General features: G+C 34.6%; 1 protein-coding gene across 2 annotated transcripts in view; it reads left to right on the top strand.

Moving 5' to 3' along the window:
• The first annotated feature begins 7,247 nt into the window (after window positions 1-7,247).
• LOC120217571 (very-long-chain aldehyde decarbonylase CER1-like) overlaps window positions 7,248-23,907 on the top strand; it is a 28,921-nt gene continuing 12,261 nt past the window's right edge. Inside the window, exons 1-9 of one of the 2 annotated variants that reach the window (XM_039214656.1) lie at window positions 7,248-7,351; window positions 7,439-7,662; window positions 7,744-7,976; window positions 8,066-8,285; window positions 8,607-8,982; window positions 9,064-9,171; window positions 9,249-9,449; window positions 9,531-9,632; window positions 9,713-10,177. In XM_039214656.1, coding sequence (XP_039070587.1) covers window positions 7,292-7,351; window positions 7,439-7,662; window positions 7,744-7,976; window positions 8,066-8,285; window positions 8,607-8,982; window positions 9,064-9,171; window positions 9,249-9,449; window positions 9,531-9,632; window positions 9,713-10,063 — 1,875 coding nt within the window. In that variant the 5' untranslated portion in view covers window positions 7,248-7,291 and the 3' untranslated portion in view covers window positions 10,064-10,177. Of the gene's footprint in view, window positions 7,352-7,438; window positions 7,663-7,743; window positions 7,977-8,065; window positions 8,286-8,606; window positions 8,983-9,063; window positions 9,172-9,248; window positions 9,450-9,530; window positions 9,633-9,712; window positions 10,178-23,907 lie in introns of those variants that run through there. The other variant, XM_039214653.1, reaches the window with a different exon arrangement.

The raw sequence follows: 23,907 nt of genomic DNA, 5'->3' as shown, positions 1-23,907 counted from the left end.
TAAACAAGCACAAATAAGAATTATGTTCGCATCAATTACACAAATCAACTTTTACAAATCATCTTTTACAAATCAATTAAACAATCAAAAATTGAATCAACTTTTACAAATCAATTAAACAATCAAAAAACAATCAATTAAACTATTGAATCAACTTTTGCAGCTCGACATCATTTTCACGCAGTTCACTTCTGAGATTAACCTGCAGAAACCAAACATTTGTTCAAACAACACTTTCTACGCAAATTATTGAATTCTAATTACTTAACCAAACATTTTCATTTATAAGTATATAAACTTACCAATTGTTTATGGACATTTTTATAACGCGGATGCAGGTAGGCAGCGTCTCGTATATATCGATTTAGCCATATAATGCCGAAACCACAAGCCTACTGCAGCTTTATCTCTATCGGTGGGAGGTAGATACTTGATGCTTCCCGTCGTCAAACGCTCCAACGCCAAGCATACGAGAGGACCACAATCTCCTCTGGCTCCGCTCGTTTGTTGTGGCGCGGTCTCGTCTCTAATAACTGTAATATTGAGCTTCTTTGGCTTCTTGTTTCCAGAACGAGTCCAATAATTGATCGCATCCAAGAATTTAGCCAAATGAGAGCTCCATCCCTTAATAACATCTCTTAAATCAGCCAATGATATGTAATTTATCATGCTGTCATACACTATTGTCTTAAGGGATGGGAGCTGAAGCTCGACGAGAATCCAATGTTTACGTTCCAAAACAGGGATAAACACCTGCAATCATAAGTAATAATTCATTCATTTGCGCACTTATTTCATAAAACCTTTAAACTCAATCTAAAATAAATACTAACCTTATCGACCTCCCACCATGCAGGATAAAGTTTAGCTTGTCCATTGCCCAAATCAAATGATTCATCTCGTGCATTCTTCAAGTGAACGGCGTGAAAAGACGTCGGCATTATTGTATATCGTATATTTTTATTTTTCTTAAGTTTTCTTATTATTAGAAGACGTGTCACCCACGCATCGATATGCTGTTTTACAAAAAAAGACATATATTAGTGACTTACATAAATTTAAAAAAAAAATTAATCAAATTGAAATATAAGAAAAATATAAGACTTACCCCCCCATCGAAATAGCCATTGTCTTCGACCCCTAATAATACGCCCCACAAGGCCGTTCAAGCAACAAAAAGATATCATCGGTGAGCTTGCATATGTCAGTGAAACACCCTTGCTCCGCTCATGTAGATAAAAATCAACTGCGGTCTTAGCCCAAAGGGTGTTATCCAAAATTGTGTCCGGTAGTTGTTCCCTCTCCTCTTCAGATACCGGTATGGTACTGGCCGGTAACTCATACGAGAGCCAACTCTCATCCATCATGTCCGGAACCGGTGGGGGTTTCTCAATACTTCGATATTACCCCATGTGAATCGGGCTCTGGAATGGTGGGAGGGACCTCTTCAACGATGACAGTTGCCTCTTGAACGGTGGGAGGGGACTCTCGAGGAATGATATGGGGGGCCTCTTCAACGATAGGAGTGGACTCTTGAGGGATGACAGGCGAGTCGGGCTTCTTCTTGCGGTGTCTTCGCACTATTGGGGTGTACGGAGACTTAATAGCACGTGCACGCTGTCTGATGCGTGAACTCCGTCGTGCAAGCATAACCCGACGTAAAGCATCCACTCTATCGGGCCGCTAAATAATTAAATACAAAAATCAGTAAATAAACAGACATGATATTTAAACAGTGAAAACAAAGACAAATATGTTTCAAACTTGCATTGTATTCACCCAAGTCATTATTCTATCATAGTTCACAAAATGCATCAGATAACAAAGAAAAATATGTTTCAAACTAATACCCTGAAGTTAGTATTTGTCTTTGATTTGTCTATTGGTTGAAGTAATGCAATCCATTCAAGTTTCAATTTGCAGAAGAAGAAATAGTTTACTTTCGCAACACGAAACTTAAAATCGCAACGCGAAACCAAAATCGCAACGCGAAATGAAAATCGCAACGACAGAATCGCAATGCGAAATGAAAATCGCAACGAAAGAATCGCAACGCGAAATGAAAATCGCAATGCGATTTTGGTTTCGCGTTGCGATCTTGTCGTTGCGATTTTGGTTTCGCGTTGCGATTCTGTCGTTGCGATTTTCATTTCGCGTTGCGATTTTGGTTTCGCGTTGCGATTTTAAGTTTCGTGTTGCGAAAGTAAACTATTTCTTCTTCTGCAAATTGAAACTTGAATGGATAAATTTACTTTCAACCAAAAGACAAAACAAAGACAAATACTATTTCACAGTGTTAAAGAATACACAGTTTAGCAGAATTGGCAGCAACCGAACAAATTTACTTTCAACCAAAAGACAAAACAAAGACAAATACTATTTCACAGTGTTAAAGAATACACAGTTTAGCAGAATTGGCAGCAACCGAACAAATTTACTTTCAACCAAAAGACAAAACAAAGACAAATATATTTCACAGTGTTAAAGAATACACAGTTTAGCAGAATTGGCAGCAACCGAACAAATTTACTTTCAACCAAAAGACAAAACAAAGACAAATACTATTTCACAGTGTTAAAGAATACACAGTTTAGCAGAATTGGCAGCAACCGAACAAATTTACTAAGCAATCTAAGTGAAATGGCTAATCTAAGTGAAATTACGAGTAAATTTATCATTAAGTTAAATATGGAAAATCTTAAACTTACCTCGTTGCGTAGAGTATGAACCTCATTCTGCAACGATACTATCATCTCACGTAGAGCGGCAACCTCACCACGTAAAGTTGACACCTCCACACGCCATGCACCATCGTTATCGCGTAGAGTACCGATCTCCTCACGCAAGGCATTGACCTCATCACGTAACTCCCTTGACTCATCCCGTTGAGGTGGAGGTGGAGAACAGGGAGATAGGAGTCGTGGCATCTTTGCCGGTCGCCTATCATGAGGTGATGGTGGAGAAGAGGCTCGATGATGTGACGGGATAGGTGATGGCTCTCGTTCTAGAGATGTATAGTCGGGTCGATCGGGTGATGGCTCTAGGTGAGGTGATGGCTCTCGAATTGGAGGAAGTGGATGCTGCTCATCATCCGTGCCATCAAAAAAATTCTGACTAGCTTGCCACCAATCAGTGGCAAGCTCTTCCTCCGTGGGTGTCAGTCTTGTAATGGAATGTTGGCCTCCTAAAATATAAAAACTCAAACAAAGTTAAACGTCTACTATTAATAACTGTTTATATATTATATGAAAGTATTTGTGTTAACTTACATTATTTATTGTGGCATATGGTATTAAGTCTTCCCAATCCAACAGAGTTTTCCTCTTCCAGGAAATAGCCCTGGGAATATCATTTGACGTTTTTATTGCATATGTACGCATGCTGGGGAAAGCCTCGAATATCCAAATCTACAAACAATATAATAACAAAATTAGTAATTGTTAAATAATTAATTATAATTTTAGAAACATTATATAGAAATTCTTACCTTAAAGGCCCAAACAAAGCCTGACAAGTGTATTTGGACCCATCGCCCCGCAAACTTTTGCGGTCATCAAAGGCAGACGACAACTTAGTCCAGGTAGCTTTCCATATATACGAACCCCACGGAAACAGATTCCATGCATTCAGGTCCTCTACCAATATTATTAGCTCCCGATGAATAGGTTGTCTGGCCTCTCTGCCTAAAAAGCCGGCATACACAAGTAGTAGAAGGCATACTCGGACAACATCGACGTCTTCCATCCGAGTGAAACCAGCTTTCTTATTAAATAATTTCTTCAGGTCGTCGACATGTAGGTTCGGCTTCTCCATTGACTCATCCGGAAAAACCCGGGATAACCATGATGGGCGGGCGATATGACGAGTGTACCGGCCTACATCATCGTGTCCGAATCGTAGACCAGTGATTAAGCAGAACTCCTTCCGCCCAAAGCAAGTATACGCTGGTGGAAAATGAAACCATATCTCTTCCTCACCACGTTGTATACTGTCGGGTAGATTTGATGTCATGGTCTGAAGCCACAAATGGGTCAAATTAGCATCTCCACCCGGATGCTGTACTCTCAGCCATGGCCCGAAGCAGGTTTCCTCAAACAATTGTCTTTGAGCAGGTGAAAGCTTCTTTGCAATTGTAGTGGCCAGGCTGACTTTATTTCTCAAGGTCAATTGAGCCGAAAAAAATTTCTACAAAAACAATAAACATACCAAGTTAGATATACCAAAAACTACACTGTGAAGATATACCAAAAACAATAAACATAAAAAGTAGTAGTTTATTCTTTAAACTAAAATTTGCAACACTGTTTTGTCTTTTGGTTGAAATGAAAATCGCAACGAGAGAATCGCAACGCGAGATGACAATCGCAACGAGAGAATCGCAACGCGAAATGAAAATCGCAACGAGAGAATCGCAACGCGAAATGAAAATCGCAATGCGATTTGGTTTCGCGTTGCGATTCTCTCGTTGCGATTTCCATTTCGCGTTGCGATTCTCTCGTTGCGACAGTCATTCTCTCGTTGCGATTTTCATTTATCTCGTTGCGACTCTTCTGCAAATTGAAACTTGAATGGATTGCATTACTTCAACCAAAAGACAGAACAAAGACAAAGACAAATACTAACTTGAAAATCGCAACGAGAGAATAGCAACGCGAAATGAAAATCGCAACGAGAGAATCGTAACGCGAAATGAAATCTAAGTGAAATGGTTAATCTATTATTGAAATGACCAGTAAACTTATCATCAGTTTCAATATGAAAAACCTACAATAATGCAAACATTTCAAAATAAAAATAATTAAAAAAACTAACCCTCGGAGGTTGATTTTCCATTTCTGAATATTGTGAGGGATTTCTGACCGTGAATGGTTGTGAGGGATTTCGCCGGAGATGGGGACGGAAATCTTCGGAGATGGGGACGGATTTCTTCGCCGTAGAGAGTGAGAGATGGAGATGGGACTGAGTTGTGATTTTAGGTTTTAGGTTATGAGTTGCGATTACGGGATTTTGTCTTAATATTCTTTTTGTAATTTGAAAATAAAATACGCGTAGCGATTATAATGGCGCTTTAAATATCGCGTTGCGATTTACGGATACGCGTTGCGATTTTATGTATTATCGTTGCGATTTACGGATACGCGTTGCGATATACGGATACGCATTGCGATTTACCCATACGCGTTGCGATTTACGGATACACGTTGCGATTTACGGATACGCGTTGCGATTTATGTGTTCGCGTTGCGATTTTCATATTCGCGTTGCGATTTTGGAAAATCGCAATGCGAATTTGTACTATCGCATCGCGATTTTCAAGAATCGCGTTGCGATTTTGGAAACTGATTTGCGATTCTGGAAACTGATTTGCGATTCTGGGGATCGCGTTGCGATTTTTATTTCGCGTTGCGATTTTGTTGGTCATTTTGGCAAATCCAAAAAAAGTTGGTTAAAATCGTATATTATAACTTTTTTTTGGTCACTGAGGCGATTTTCTCTTTCAAAAAATGCAAAAGGCATTTACTTATGATGCTTGATTGTATAGACATAAATCTTGCATTAAGGGAGAAATAACCTACACTTCTCATTATAAAAAAGTATCTCTATTGATAAAAGAGATTTTGAGAGTTGAGATCGTTAAAATCGCATAAATCTAATGATTATGAGACACATCATTCAAGAAGTCTTTAGGAGCATGATATAATAAAAATTTACTCGGGTCAAAGGTTTCTTTGATAAAATTAAAAAAATATTTTATCAAACACAATAAGGTTCATTTTTAACTTTTTTGATATCTATGAAATATAAGTGTTAAGAAAATGTGAGAGATACATAATGTAGAAGTTCTATTTTTCTTTTAAATTTTCTGGAGAATTGTTTATAGTTTTAGAATCGCTTCCTTCATATCGATTAACTCTATCTCTCTAGCTAAGTTTATTATGTATTTCAAATTTTGATGCTTTATGAATACAAATTTGATCTGTTTCATGTAACTCAAACCAAATAAGTGGAAACTCGGCATAGTTTGAAATACGAGGAAGAATCGATTGAAATTTTGACTTAAGAAATAAAAATAAGAAAACTATGTTAGCAATTTTTTTGGGGGAGAAATCATAATTCCGAGAAAGTTTCTTGAGATCTAGAAGATCATATGTAAGAGCAATATCCACATTCGTTTACTTCAGGTAAAAATTCGAGGAATTTTTTTAAGAAAAAAATTGTAACATTCCTAATTTATCAAATCAATTTTTTTTTCGAGTATGATGACCAATTTTTTGAGGATAAAATATTTATTTTAACCATCAAGAAATTTGTTTAATTTAATTATGTCAATTGAATGAAATGATAATTCGATTTGAGATTATATTGAAAATCGATAAATAAAATAAGAGGCTTGAGGATCAAATTGAAAGTTAGCAAAAAGAAAAGTTTTATATGATTATTACTCCAAAATATTTTATATTGGAATTTGACGAGATTTAGAGAGAATGGTGTCATATTTAAATATAATTGTATAACTCTTAACTGTACTTGAAATTATCTTTAATGATGCGTCTTCACCACGAAACTGCACAACTATTTAATTGAACAATATCATACAATAAGATTAATGTCTACTTATATAATATAAAGCTTAAAACTTTTATAAAATTTTTGTATTGTTTAATAGTGAAAACCAATTGTTGAAATTAAAACTTTTAGATTAAAAAAAATCTATTTTCCTTCTTATAAAAATATCTTCATTTTCTATTATTAATCTTAATCATATGTTCACTCAGTAAACGACGTGGATTTGCAACAACTATGTCGTTTATTTGGCTTGCTCCCTAATCTGTTGAGGTAATCAGATGGTGCTAATACTTCTTCTGCTGCTGGTAGCTGGTGCACTACTTAACCGAAATGACCATGGAAGTTTTGAGACGAGATGTATATCACATGCCACCGCTTGGGTTAAATTTGTTTGAAATGATAAGGGATTGAACGTTGAAGCGAAGTGGAGTTATAATTGGATCAGAACCAGCTGATGAAGCAGTTGAGAACAATAAATTTCGAGTTAAGATTAGCTGTCAAAATAGTAATGTGGCCGGCAACTTTCTCATATTTATGTTGCTCTTAACGTAGGCTCTCTTATCTGACATAGACAGAGAAAGAAGACGATCACGTGTCCACCTGCAGCGCCTGTTGGATTGAACTTTATTTTGCTTGACGTGGCTACAGACTACAGTACCGCTTGATTGCACCATATATACTAGTCTTAAGAACCCTTTCCATAGGCATCTGCAGCTAGCAAAGAATGGCTTCTAAACCAGGAATCCTCACTGCTTGGCCATGGGAGCCTCTTGGAAGCTTTAAGGTAAGATGATCTCCTAATCTTCTCTCTTAACTATTCAATATTTCTCTCGTGAACTTACATGTTTTGTTATTGGATGGATTTGAACAGTACATAATCCTGGCTCCTTGGATTACTGAGAGCATATACTATATTATGGTTAAGGATGCAAAGGAGTGGGACTATACCAACCTTGTGGTAATCCCGTTCATGTTATGGAGAATGTTGCACAACCAGATTTGGATCAGCCTTTCTCGTTATCGAACCGCCAAAGGCGCCAACAGGATCGTGGACAAGGGTATCGAATTCGACCAAGTTGACAGGGAAAAGAACTGGTAATATAATATATATGAGTGGTGAGTTACATTTTGTTTCTGAAAGTGGATATTAATTGTTGAGGATGAATATTATTCCAGGGATGATCAAATATTGTTCAATGGGATCCTATTTTACTTGGGCAACAAGTACATTCCAGGAGCTTCAAATTTACCGATATGGAGAATGGATGGGGTGATTATCGCCATGTTGCTCCATGCCGGCCCTGTTGAGTTCCTTTACTACTGGCTCCATAGAGCATTGCACCATCATTATCTTTACTCTCGCTACCACTCTCATCACCATTCTTCCATTGTCACTGAGCCTATCACTTGTATGCACCTCTCCGTTGAACTGATGCTCAAACTTTATTATTAGTTTAACATGTAACTGAGGCATTATTTTGCTTGTTGGCTGTTGCAGCTGTGATTCATCCATTTGCAGAGCACATAGCATACTTTCTCTTGTTCGCAATACCAATGGTGACAATTGCTGTAACTGGGACTGGATCCATCGTCGCCTACGGTATCTACCTCACTTACATCGACTTGATGAACAACATGGGCCATTGCAACTTCGAGTTCATTCCCAATTGGATCTTCTCCGTTTTCCCTCCTCTCAAGTACCTAATGTACACTCCATCGTAAGTTTCCTCCCTCTCGCTCTCTCTTCATAATCAAACTCCTTGTATTAAAATAACGTGGCTTTTTTTGTAAAAGTATCTGTTCTCACTTTGAAAGCATGTCTGCTGGATTTGTCAGTCAAGTGGCCCAGTTCTCAACTAATATCTCATCTACTTTTTGTCCTTGGCCTACCTAATCAATGTTCCCTAATTGATTTCGTACTTGCTGTGAACCTTAGAAAATCTTAAGGAATTCTAGCACTAATTGTCCCAACATAATAGAAAAATTAAATGTCTACTTAATGCAAAATAATATTAACTTTTAGTGGAATACTTCTGCAGGTTCCACTCGTTACATCATACACATTTCAGGACCAACTACTCATTGTTTATGCCGATCTATGATTACATGTATGGCACGATGGACAAAACTTCGGAATCTTTGTATGAAAATTCACTCAAAAGAAAAGAGGAATCCCCAGACGTTGTCCATCTGACGCACCTAACCACAACTGAATCAATCTATCATCTTCGCGTTGGATTTGCCTCCTTCGCCTCTAAACCATACTCATCAGTTTGGTACTTGTGGTTGCTCTGGCCTGTTACATTGTGGACCATGATGCTTACTTGGATTTATGGTCGAACTTTTGTTGTTGAAAGGAATCGTTTTGATAAAATCAAATTGCAGACATGGGCCATACCCAAGTACGAACTACAGGTTAGAAACCTTTGTTACAAGTTGGTGCAACCAAAGTACAAAAATGTCTTAATAGTTAACAATGCTGTAATTGATTTTCAGTACCGCTTGAAAGGGCAAAAGGAATCCATCAAAAACTTTATTGAGGAAGCCATACTAGAGGCTGATGAAAAAGGTGCTAGTGTGCTGAGCCTCGGCCTCATGAATCAGGCAAGTTTTCTCCGCTTTCATCCCATAATCTGTCTCTATGATCCTGCGATAATTACATCAAATGAAATATTGTGCAGAGTGAAGAGCTGAACAAGTATGGCGAGGTGTATGTAAGTAAGCACCCCAAGCTTAAAGTTAAGTTAGTGGATGGGAGTAGCTTGGCAGTGGCAGTTCTTCTGAACAGCATACCACAAGGAATAACCCAACTACTTCTTAGAGGCAAGCTGACTAAGGTCGCTGTTGCTGTCGCCTTTGCCCTATGCAAGAAGGGCATTCAGGTATTTCGAAAAGACAGTGCCTCCTTCGTCAAATTCTCGACTATGTATAATATCACAATTTTTAATTTTATTTCACTATAGGTTGTTGTATCGCGTGAGGATGAATATGAGAAGCTTGATAAGTCATTTGGCACAAAGTATGACTGTAAATTGGTTATGTCAAAGAGTTATAGCTCTTACAAGGTAATGAAAGTGTCAATTATCTTTTCAAGGCTAAGCCTTGATAGTGTAAAATGTGCTGATGGATTGTAGATATGGTGCAGATATGGTTAGTGGGAGATGAAATGACCGAAGAAGAGCAAAGAAAGGCCACCAAAGGAACACTTTTTATACCTTTTTCGCAATTTCCACCCAAAAGATTGCGCAAAGACTGCTTCTATCACACCACACCAGCAATGCAGACTCCCAGGGCCCTTGAGAACGTGGATTCTTGTGAGAATTGGCTGCCTAGGAGAGTGATGAGCGTATCGCGCATAGCCGGGATAGTGCGTGGTCTAGAAGGGTGGGAGGAGCATGAATGTGGTTCCACCATCTCAAACATTGACAAAGTTTGGGAAGCATGTCTCAAGCACGGATTTCAGCCACTGAGGATCTCAGCTCTATCAAAATCCTAGAGCATATTTGGCAATATATCTAATTTATCTACTTGATAGCTATGGTTCTATGTATAAGTATTTACCTATATAACATTATATTTATCTTGGACAAATCAAGAGAGTCTCTTATGAGTTATACGTTCGTCTCACATGCCATCAATAGTTCGCTTCAAGAGTTCTCAAAGTTCAAAATATATAATATGTTCTTTGTGGATTGTGTAATTGCTTTATAGTTGGTTATGTTGATTCTTGTATAATACCTGGTCTTGCAAACCTTAAAAAAAAATGCAGTTCATAATAACCATAATTAATATAAATTTCTTTTACTTAATATTTTTGTTAAATTAAATATTAACTAAGTTTATTTATGTTGAGGTAAAAAAACGTTTTGGGTCAAAATTAGCTTCAAGCCTGATTATCTAAGATGCCTATGGTAGATATCACAACAACATTTCATATTCATATAAACCGATCAATTCTCCTTTGGACCCATTTCTTTTTCTATAAGTTGGTTAAGGTTTATGATGTTGCTTTTTAAAGTTCGTACATAATAAGCATATGATATATATTCATTTTCTTTATTATTTTGAGTAATCATGATTTTACTTTTTAATATCTACATGTGAATTTTCCCCAAAATTTTTAACCATAAATTATTTCATTTAATTCTATAAATAGTTCCTTTTAGCTACACATGATTATTTGATATAAATATTTTTTGAGAAAAATGTGAGAACACGAACCAACTTACCTTAGTGGTTAAAAGAATCGTTAATGTTTCTAGAGGTCATAAGTTCGAGTACCAGTAATTGCAAGAGTGATTGATCGTTCATTGTCAAATGGTTGAGAGTAATTAGAACAAATACTACTTTGTAAACACCTTAGCTTAATATATATATGAACTTTTTTAATTTTCTTTTCTTCAACTGATCTTCATCTCTCCATCACTTGGTTGGAGGTTCGTGGAAGCTGTCTTCTTCTCTCTTGTTCATTTTGCTTTGTTTTGTTGTCAATTATTTTATCTGTAACACCCCCAACCCGTATCCGACCCAGATACGAGTCCGAAGTGTCACATTGACTTTTCAAACATTTATTCCTATACAATAGTGAGTAATTTAAAAACTTTGATAACAGTTAACTCATTCAAAACGTTTACAAAATATATCAGAGTTCATACAATTTATATCTTTAGACTACATGCCAACTACACTCTATAACCAGTACATATATTTTCTGATCTGACATTTGGTAAGGAGAACTGACCTGTCTTGCTCCACATTACTCTTTACTCTTCTCAAAACCTACGTGTGAAACAATCACAAGCTAAGTCGAAGACTTAGTGAGGCATAAAAACTTATAAGGTAAACGGTAACTAATAATCATACCTAAACAATTCTTACTATCATTTCATACCACTCATACTTTTACATGTAACGAATATATGCATACATATATGTCCTTATCAGTCATATATCTTATCTCATATTCCTATGATCTCTTATGTCCATATCATATAACATATACCATAACCAATTGCACATACACATACCATGTCATGTAAACCATATATATATATTATCATAAAACACGTACACCCAATCAATTATATTATCATCTTCATTTCTTTCTTATTTTATCACTATCATTGATTCCTTTCATCATATAGTCTTATAAGTTACCATTTGTACAATCAATATCACACATGAAATTCCACAAGGGAACAAACATATTATCCTATCACTTTATTAATATTATCTATTTAATAGCCCATGATACTCATGTGAGAACTAAAGATATGCGAGTACATAGAGGTTATGCACTAATGCTGTCACCACAGCTCATATAATTGCACCGAAGTGCCACGTAGAATTGCACCAGAGTGCCGCGTAGAATTGCACCGTAGTGCCATATAATAATGTCCCGAAGGACCACATATCACTCCTTAAGAATCATATACATATACTAGGGATCAAGTATGTGTCTCACCAGACTTCACACATGTTCCAAAGAATACATATATATCCCGAAGGACCACATATCACTCCTTAAGAATCATATACATATACTAGGGATCAAGTATGTGTCTCACCAGACTTCACACATGTTCCAAAGAATACATATATATCCCGAAGGACCACATAGACCCTCGACTCTTAGCATGCCAACTATACCCCTAGCTCTCATGACACATAACATGGGCATTATCTTTTATATCCTTTTACATATTCATGTAACCATATCATATATTCATATAATCTCATGGTTTCATTCACATATACATGTAATCACGTAGTTTCTTTCATGTAATTCATGTCACTTTTCATATGAATTCATATTCATATGTCACATAGGATTCACCCTCATGTATCACATATACTTTCTCTTTCATATGGCTCATAACATTTCTCATGTGTTCATATGACATGTAACTCATTGTCATCTTATCATGTTACCACATAGACATATCATCTTACAATACATACAAAACATATCAATACCTATATTCACATATACCTATCACTTCATTATCCTTATTATTATTATTCTTATCATCACCATTAATCCCTTTTACTTACCATATTCATATCAATAACACATATACCCATGCACACATATAAATCATAACAAATACATACTTCTATGAATTCATGTTTTTCACTATTGGAAATAGACTTATCATAAGTCTTATTTTCCCTTGAACCTTATATACTAGAGAATGTGCACTCACCTTAGCTTTGCTTTGATTCGATTATAATCCTTCAATTGATCCGGAACGAGATCACGTTCTACATCTACATCATCATACATAGATCTATATTAGTATTATAACTAATATACTCTAATGGTTCACTCTTTAGACCAAGAGAAAAGTCAATTTCATCTTTTAATGAAGGTATGCATCGATGCACTACTGATGCATCGATGCATAAAATGTATTCGATGTTGTATTATTACTGGGATGCATCGATGCATGCCTTATGCATCGATGCACAAATTGCATTCGATGTTTTTATTTTAAAAGAGTGCATCGATGCACTACCAATGCATCGATACACCTTCAAACAATTTCTGGGTTTTAACATTGATGCATCGGTGCACTATGAATATGAATCGATGCACTCTGCCCAGAACCTCTTTTTGAACCCGAAAAATCCTTCTTTTTGGATTAAATCCTTCATATTTCAACCCCTTTCATATTCCTAACTTTCATATACATAATTAAACTCATTAATATTCATTTATCTCATCTTTAACCATAATATCCTCTCCTCTTTAGGAATTTCAAGAATCATACCCTATTTTCCATATGTTTCAAATCCAATTCTAACACTTAATACTTCTTAATTAAGCTGATGGCAAGTCAAATCCAACTTTAGAACTTCAAAAACCTTTCTATAACAAAAGTTCATTTATAAACCCTTAATAGAAATTCCTTTCTAATTCTATCTCTTTGGTGTTTTAAACTTATATAAGCTTTCCTTAAGCTTATGTAACCCTCAAAGACTCAAATCCAACTTAAAACTTTCAAGAAATCAAAAGTTAAATCAAACTTACCTTTGCTCTTGGCTTCCACGTGAAGAAGAAGAAGAAAGGAGAAGAGAATTCTGGAGAATTCTCTCCCTTTCCACGTGTATATAATTCCATTTTTTTTCCTTAAATGATCAAATGACCATTTTACCCTTTATTTCCTTTAATAATTACTAAATAACCTTCATCATATATATCCAATAATCATCGAACTACTTTATTCTTATACTTTAGTCATCAATTTCTGAAAATTTACAATTTGGTCACTAACCCATAATTTGGGATGTTACAAATCTCCCCTCCTTTTAAAAAAAATTGTCCTCGAATTTTCACTGTACATCCTGAAAAGGACATATCTTTTAACGTTCTCCTGCTGCTTTCTGAACTTAATCTTTTGTATCATCTTTAATAACTTGGTTCTTATCTTTTCAATTATTCGACTACCTTTTTACTTTATATCTCCTATCATGTCACTTATCAGATAGACAATAACATTAATTCTTATTACTCAAACTCATAATCAAAATTCCTTGCCAATCTTCAATTGTCTTTCAAGAATCACCAAACTTTTATTTCATCCTTACTTGACTGACTCCAAAACTTCCTTAATACATATAAATCTTTATTCATTTCTCTGACTACATCCACTTGACCAAGAAACATAACCTTAAATCTTCATCATAACTGATTAAACATACACTTTGCATAACTAAACAATTTCTCATATATTTATCTCCTTGCCTATATCATATTTATATGATCAAAATATACAACCACATCCAGATTCGTATCTCATTTGATTAACTTACTTTATGTTTCCTTCAAATCTGATAATTCTAACATCCATGCCATTACAGCTAATTAATAACAACTTTTCAATCTAGGGCGTAAGCCCTGATCAAATTAATCTTACACATCATTTCAGTTAAAATCAACCCAGTGTAATTCACTTATTGAACCCATACTCTCATTCATATACAGTATTATGTCTTGTCTCCTTTATTACCTTCATCGAACCATTCATATACATTCTTTGCAGTCGAAATTATTTCAACAATAGTTTACTCAACTAATCAAATAAACATTCAATCTCATACACCATTTCACTTCCATTATTCAAGCTTAACATTCTAACTTCCTTTATTTATAAACTGATCATTGATGTACCCATACTTAAACTCTTCTTATCAATCCTTAGTTTTACTCAAACATTTGAATCCTCACTTCCTTCACTCTATCACTTTACTATAATCACAGTATACAACTGTATCCAGATTCACTTCATATTTGGTTATCATAACCTACCATATCTTGAAATCTTGTAATTTCAATACATTCCATCCCATAATCTTGTTAGCCCACGCTAACTCTTTCCATCTTAAATACAAAAACAATATCTACCTCACTTGATACATTTAAAATACTTCTTATCCTTCACATTATTTAATTTCTAGCAAAACACTTAATCCATTCCTTGATCTTTATCCATTTATCCTTTTATAATCCGCATTGTCTTATACATAACTAAACCATATCATGTTCTTCATAATCCCATGCTCTTTTATATCACATATATTTATCCATAACTATCACTCCTTATCACATTTTCATTACTTTGATAGTCAACTTTACTCGCACAAAACCTTATTCTTTACCATTCTTATACTTATGTTTTCTCCACTTGTTTAAAAAAAATCACCAGATTTCAATACTTTTTCTGCTTCGATTTACATAACTTCTAAAAGAGCTTTTAACCCAATTCACAAGGGTTGTCTTTAACCCTGACTTATCCTCAATTAACTCTTTATTTAATCTTTCAAGATCAACCCTACTGTTGGAGTCTGTCGAACTCTCATCTGATTTGATTCTCTGACGGAGAATACAACTAATTCATGTCTGGTTTAAAGTTGAACCAGAATCTCTACCTTTCTTTGATGGTGCTAAAATTCTATGAAACACTAATTCTCTTAATCATCTAAGATTTTATTTCTCCAAACTTTTCGTTCTGAGCTTTTTCTCTTTAAAGCTTTAACACAATTAAACATTTCTTGAAACGATAACAAATTCAAAACCAGTAACACTCTTTTAATTTAAGGCGCAAGTCCTAACAAAATATCACATGTATCATTTTCAGTCGGAATTAACTCAGCAGCAATTCTGCTTAGCTTAATAAACTTATAATCATACTCATACAAGGTGTAATTCCCTTGTTTCAAGCTCGTGTATTCCAGTTTCATCTGTTTTATAAACTGGTCATCAATGCACTTATTCTTGAACTCTTATACAATTCTAATCATTTAATCTTTTAACGTTCTTATGGTGACAATTGTCCACCATACTCTAACTTACCAAAGTAGTAACAAAACTACTCAATTCAACATCTCCACTTTGAAGAAATGAAAACCTTATATCATATCATTCAACCAAAGGTCTATAACAATAGAACCTTCCTCAAATCCACCCTTAAACTTGGGTACTCGCAACTTTATCAACTAATTTGATACATTCATTCTATGAGTTAAAGAAGTATAAATTGAAAACACATCAGAACATTCTTCAATCATGAAGAATAATTTTCCAAATTTTATACAGGCATTTCCTGAGGTGTTCGCTCTTCTCCCTGCCTGGCCAGTGCAGGTGAATGCTATTACCTTCAGGTTTATTACCTTTCACTTCTTTCGAAGCTCTTATTATCATACTTCTATTATCACATAATAATCTATTTTTTTATTAGCAAGACAGCATACTCCTTACACTATCAGATCAGAATTTTTCACTTTGAGTTGGCATGTACACTTTTTAAAACACTTCTGACTTCGATTTAAGCCTAGAATCGGCTAAACCGTAGCTCTAATACCATTAAATATAACACCCCCAACCCGTATCCGACTCGGATACGAGTCCGAAGTGTCACATTGACTTTTCAAACATTTATTCTTATACAATAGTGAGTAATTTAAAAACTTTGATAACAGTTAACTCATTCAAAACGTTTACAAAATATATCAGAGTTCATACAATTTATATCTTTAGACTACATGCCAACTACACTTTATAACCAGTACATATATTTTCTGATCTGACATTTGGTAAGGAGAACTGACCTGTCTTGCTCCGCATTACTCTTTACTCTTCTCAAAACCTACGTGTGAACAATCACACGCTAAGTCGAAGACTTAGTGAGGCATAAAAACTTATAAGGTAAACGGTAACTAATAATCATACCTAAACAATTCTTACTATCATTTCATACCACTCATACTTTTACATGTAACGAATATATGCATACATATATGTCCTTATCAGTCATATATCTTATCTCATGTTCATATGATCTCTTATGTCCATATCATATAACATATACCATAACCAATTGCACATACACATACCATGTCATGTAAACCATATATATATATATATTATCATAAACACGTACACCCAATCAATTATATTATCATCTTCATTTCTTTCTTATTTTATCACTATCATTGATTCCTTTCATCATATAGTCTTATAAGTTACCATTTGTACAATCAATATCACACATGAAATTCCACAAGGGAACAAACATATTATCCTATCACTTTATTAATATTATCTATTTAATAGCCCATGATACTCATGTGAGAACTAAAGATATGCGAGTACATAGAGGTTGTGCACTAATGCTGTCACCACAGCTCATATAATTGCACCGAAGTGCCACGTAGAATTGCACCGGAGTGCCGCGTAGAATTGCACCATAGTGCCATATAATAATGTCCCGAAGGACCACATATCACTCCTTAAGAATCATATACATATACTAGAGATCAAGTATGTGTCTCACCAGACTTCACACATGTTCCAAAGAATACATATATCCCGAAGGACCACATATCACTCCTTAAGAATCATATACATATACTAGGGATCAAGTATGTGTCTCACCAGACTTTACACATGTTCCAAAGAATACATATATATCCCGAAGGACCACATAGACCCTCGACTCTTGGCATGCCAGCTATACCCCTAGCTCTCATGACACATAACATGGGCATTATCTTTTATATCCTTTTACATATTCATGTAACCATATCATATATTCATATAATCTCATGGTTTCATTCATATATACATGTAATCACGTAGTTTCTTTCATGTAATTCATGTCACTTTTCATATGAATTCATATTCATATGTCACATAGGATTCACCCTCATGTATCACATATACTTTCTCTTTCATATGGCTCATAACATTTCTCATGTGTGTTCATATGACATGTAACTCATTGTCATCTTTTCATGTTACCACATAGACATATCATCTTACAATACATACAAAACATATCAATACCTATATTCACATATACCTATCACTTCATTATCCTTATTATTATTCTTATCATCACCATTAATCCCTTTTACTTACCATATTCATATCAATAACACATATACCCATGCACATATATAAATCATAACAAATACATACTTCTATGAATTCATGTTTTTCACTATTGAAAATAGACTTATCACAAGTCTTATTTTCCCTTGAACCTCATATACTAGAGAATGTGCACTCACCTTAGCTTTGCTTTGATTCGATTATAATCCTTCAATTGATCCGGAACGGGATCACGTTCTATATCTACATCATCATACATAGATCTATATTAGTATTATTATAACTAATATACTCTAATGGTTCACTCTTTAGACCAAGAGAAAAGTCAATTTCATCTTTTAATGAAGGTATGCATCGATGCACCACTGATGCATCGGTGCATAAAATGTATTCGATGTTGTATTATTACTGGGATGCATCGATGCATTCCTTAAGCATCGATGCACTAATTGCATTCGATGTTTCCTTATTAATGGGATGTATCGATGCACTACTTATGCATCGATGCACAAATTGCATTCGATGTATTTATTTTAAAAGAGTGCATCGATGCACTACCAATGCATCGATACACCTTCAAACAATTTCTGGGTTTTAACATTGATGCATCGGTGCACTATGAATATGCATCGATGCACTCTGCCCAGAACCTCTTTTTGAACCCGAAAAATCCTTCTTTTTGGATTAAATCCTTCATATTTCAACCCCTTTCATATTCCTAACTTTCATATACATAATTAAACTCATTAATATTCATTTATCTCATCTTTAACCTTAATATCCTCTCCTCTTTAGGAATTTCAAGAATCATACCCTATTTTCCACATGTTTCAAATCCAATTCTAACACTTAATACTTCTTAATTAAGCTGATGGCAAGTCAAATCCAACTTTAGAACTTCAAAAACCTTTCTATAACAAAAGTTCATTTATAAACCCTTAATAGAAATTCCTTTCTAATTCTATCTCTTTGGTGTTTTAAACTTATATAAGCTTTCCTTAAGCTTATGTAACCCTCAAAGACTCAAATCCAACTTAAAACTTTCAAGAAATCAAAAGCTAAATCAAACTTACATTTGCTCTTGGCTTCCACGTGAAGAAGAAGAAGAAAGGAGAAGAGAATTCTGGAGAATTCTCTCCCTTTCCACGTGTATATAATTCCATTTTTTCCTTAAATGATCAAATGACCATTTTACCCTTTATTTCCTTTAATAATTACTAAATAACCTTCATCATATATATCCAATAATCATTGAACTACTTCATTCTTCTACTTTAGTCATCAAATTCTGAAACTTTACAATTTGGTCACTAACCCATAATTTGGGATGTTACATTATCTTTTTATTTTAAGTTGGTTTTTGCCGATTGAGTCGGTTCCCGATAATGTTTTATTTACTTGACAACTATTTAATAATAACTAGATTAACATTCACAGTAAAAAAAATTAAACATACTTGTTGCAATTATAGCTTTGTATATGAGATTAATTTTGTTGTTGATAATTAACTCTACCTCAACCTCTAAATCCTCATCCACGACTTGGTATCCAATACTTGCTCGCTAACATATTATTGACCATCACGTCCACGTGTTCCTTATTCACTTTTGTATCTTTCATGGTATCCATCATAATTTTATGTCTTATGAGTAGCTGCTTTTGCCTTCACTCTCATTGACGTTAAACTTGCTCCAAATTTCTAGTATTATTGTTTTGTTTCATTTCCTACTCAAGGGTCGAAGTAATCTCACAAGCTCAACGATCGATATTTAAGACAAATTTTTCTATTCTTCAATTGCAACGAGCACATAATTAAATTTTTATATCAACGATCTTAAAATCTTTATCTCATTATGACCTCGTCAAGAGTTTATACATCTATTTTCAATCATTTTCTATAGGTTTCATTAATGTACTCATCGATATTTTCTGGATTTTTCATTTTTAACATCTCAAACTTAGCTATTAATGATTGTAGAGAAACTTTTTTTCCTACCACTTAAAGTGATCTTTTTACAAAATTTCTCAAGCTTGGTTTTTTAATTTTCGCATTCGAAATTTATTCAATTGTTGATCCATACACTCCATGAAGAATACAAAAGTGTCTTATTGTCTTCTTTACAAGTATCATTTAGTGTTATTTTCTCTTAATTAATTTGTTAGGGTTGTTTTTGATGTTATATTTTCGGGCTTGATATATCATTATTCGATGATGTTTCAAGAACTAAATAGAGTCTTTATTTGAATACTCTAATTGTCATTATTCGTCTTTGTCAATCTTGAAATTTGTGACTAAATTATGTTTGTCATCTTATTATGACGTGAACTTGAACCAAGCTCAAGTACCACTTATTGGAAGCATAGAATAGACACAAAATATATAACTCACGTAATATAATACTGAGAACTATCACATAATATAATACTGAGAACTATAATAAAAATACATATAATTTTATAACACTAATTGTTGCATTTTTCAAACCCACAAAGGCTTTGCTAATGTTGCATTTTACAAATACATAAGCTCAGTGGTTGGCCATAGCTAAGATTATCTAAATTTATAAGGAATACGAAAGTACTGAACCCTACATTTTTCGCCTATTATGTTAGGCATGACTATCATTGAATTTAAGGTAGCTAAGATTAGCTACATTTGTCTTCCATTTATTTATCGTATTCAGTTTAGAAGGGAAAAAAAAATTTGTTACCCTCCTGGTTTCCTAGGACTTTGCCCTAATTAATCTGGATCAACTCGTGTTGCACACTTGACTTTGATAGGTGTGTCTCCCAGTGAGAATTTACTGTATACACAAAGCATCAAACTCGAAACCAATTTAAACAATATTAATAATTGCTTACCACTTGAACCAACCAGTTGATAAAAAAATATAACTTTTAATTATACTTTTTAATATTGTTTCGATTTTACAATAAGTTTATTCATAGTTTAATTTAGAGATAATTGTATTAGATGTCTTCAAATTATTATTCTCATTTTAAATTAGTTCTTAACTTTTATAATATTTGATATCAATATTCAAGCTATTATCTTGAATTGCCCATCCAGTTCAGTTGGTAGAGCGCAAGGCTCTTAACCTTGTGGTCGTGGGATCGAGTCCCATGGTGGCACCCCATTACATATGGGAATAAGGTCAGCTAATTTTTCTTATTTTAAATTAGTTCTTAAATTTTATAAGGTTCTATATCAGTCCTAAAATTATCAATATCATTCTATTTTAATATTTTTGTTAATGTGTCATTAGTTTTACTAGTTAAAAATGATAATTTATTTTCGAAAATTCTGAGAATTGAACCAGTGATCTAATTTTTTTTGGATAAGTAATTTTATTATCCAAGAATAAAACAACATACATCCCAAAAGGGAAACAAACGTTACTTACAACAAAAAATCAGTCAATACCCCAATTTTTACATAAGTTCATATTGACATAGTCAGTTCTATTGAAGTTTCTGTCACTAAGATTGAATCGAATGAGGTCTTTGATATTTTTTAAGACTTGATCCACTGTTCTCAATTCTTTCCTGAAGATTCTTCGATTTCTTTCTTCCCAGATCGAGTAAATAAAAGTTGTCCATGAAAGCTTCAAGACAGTGGTGAGAAGAGATTTGCCTTTCCAGTGGTGAGCATCCCATCCTAATCTTGATTCCCAGGTAGTATGCAGAATGCACATGTTAGAAAGACTCATGATAGAGTTCCAAAGAGAAGTAGAAAAAGAACAGTCCATAAATAGGTGATTTCTAGTTTCATTCGATTCACGACATAAGCAACATAAAACATCAGAAACAATACCCATTTTATAGAGCCTTTCCCAAGTAGGTAGACGATCCAAAATGGCCATCCATGAGATAATACTCAGCTTGGGAATGTGCAGTGGAAACCATACAACTTTATGCCATGATACCTTAGCATTTTGTTCTCTCAATTCCTCCCATATTTCTCTGGTCTTCGAAATCCCTTTGTTAATAATAGGGAGGGTTTCATTCCTTAATTTGATAAGCTTCCTGAAACACCAGCTGAAGGAAGAACTTGCACTTATGTTAACAAAATTTCCCACAAAGATCCATTACCAGCAAGTAATTTTCGAATGAGTTGAACCATGCAAGTCATATTTCATGTTCTAAAATTTTTTAAGCCAAGACCCCTTTCAGATTTGGGTCTACATAGTTTATCCCATCCAACCCTTGCTCCTGATGCAGCCTTATCCGTTTCTTTCCAGAGGAATCTTGAGCAGAGTTGTTCGAGTCATTTGATAATTTTCAGAGGAAGTAGAAATTGCCTACTCCAGAAATTCACCACACTGTAAAGCACGTATTTGATGAGCTCTAGCCTTCCTGCATAACTCAGAAATTTTCCATTCCAATACTGAAGTCTTTGTTTGATGCTTTCAATAAGAGGCAAGCAAACAATTTCAGATTACTTCATGGTAACAAGAGGAAGTCCGAGATATCTAATAGGTAAGAAACCAATTTTAAAACCAGTGGCAGACTTAATATTGTCCAGAATTCTAGGGGAGATTCCAACATAGAATAATTATGTCTTACTAACATTAAGCTTGAGACCGGACAACTCATAGAAGTGATTTAGCACAGTAATGACTCCAACAATTGATTCAAGATTTCCTTTGCAAAAGATTAAGAGATCGTCTGCAAAAGATAAATGAGTAATGCCAAGCTTTTTACACTTAGGGTGATACCCAAAAATGCCTTTTGTAGCATCAATATTTAGCAACTTAGAAAGGATATTCATTGCAAGCACAAATAAGATTGGTGATAAGGGGTCACCTTGTCTTATTCCTCTTTGACCCTTAAAATACCCTATAAGACTCCCATTGAAGGATATATAATATCTAGCTTCTTTAAAACAAACTTCAATCCACTTTATGAAAGAAGAAGGCAACCCTATAACAATAAGAACCGTGGATACAAAATTCCAATGAAGGGAATCAAAGGCTTTATGAAGATCTATTTTGAGGGCACACCTTGGAGAAATGCATTTTCTTCCATAACCTTTCACCAGTTCTTGAGCAAAGAGGGTGTTATCAATTATGGATCTGCCTTTAACAAAAGTTGTTTGGTTGAGAGATATAATCCCAGGCAGCAGTAAAGTCAGTCTTTCGAAAATGATTTTTGTGATAGTTTTATACACCACTGAACAACAGGATATAGGTCTATAGTCATTGACATGATCGGGGTTTTGAATTTTAGGGATCAAAGCAATACTAGTGGAGTTGAAAGCAGGACTGATATAAGCCTCTTGGAAGAAAAAATTTACAGCATTGATAACAACTTCTCCTACAACTGCCCAGGATTTTTTGAAAAAAAGAGGGGTGTCGCCATCAGGACCTGGAGCTTTGTCATTCCCTTGCTTAAATAAATCCTCTTTGATCTCTTCAGTAGTGATGGGTTTTATTAGGTCAGAGGCAGCTTCACTGGATATGTTAACTTGGAGCAGATTTTTAAGATAAGAATGGTCAGTTTGAAGGACTCTAGGATCAGAAGTACCAAGTTGAAGTTTGAAGAAGTCAATAATTTCAGAATACATGGCATCGAAAGACTCAAGTCTTTTCCCCTCATTATTAATCAGTACTCTAATGGTACCCCTTTTGTGTTTTGAAGCAATGGCCGTATGAAAGATTTTAGAACATTTGTTACCTTCTTTGATCCACTGAATTTTTGTTTTTTGCTTAAGAAACATATGCTCATTCTCCTATAAGGCATTTAGCTCCTTTTGAGTTCTCAATTCTTTGTCCATAGAGCTGATGCCTTTAAGAGCTTCGATTTGAATTTGCTCCAACTTTGCCTTCTTAAGATTAACTCTAGCAGAAATGTTATTGTAAAAGTCTTTGTATAATTTATGCAGGCAAGGTTTGAGTCATTTAAGTTTAGAGAAAAGTTGTTGCATAGGGTTACCAGAGGAATGC

The sequence above is a fragment of the Hibiscus syriacus genome, unplaced genomic scaffold (genome assembly GCF_006381635.1).
Source record: "Hibiscus syriacus cultivar Baekdansim isolate YM2019G1 unplaced genomic scaffold, ASM638163v2 tig00110187_pilon, whole genome shotgun sequence".
Lineage (NCBI taxonomy): Eukaryota > Viridiplantae > Streptophyta > Magnoliopsida > Malvales > Malvaceae > Hibiscus > Hibiscus syriacus.
Note: the sequence above shows the minus strand (reverse complement) of the source record. Positions and strands in the feature narration are given on the sequence as shown.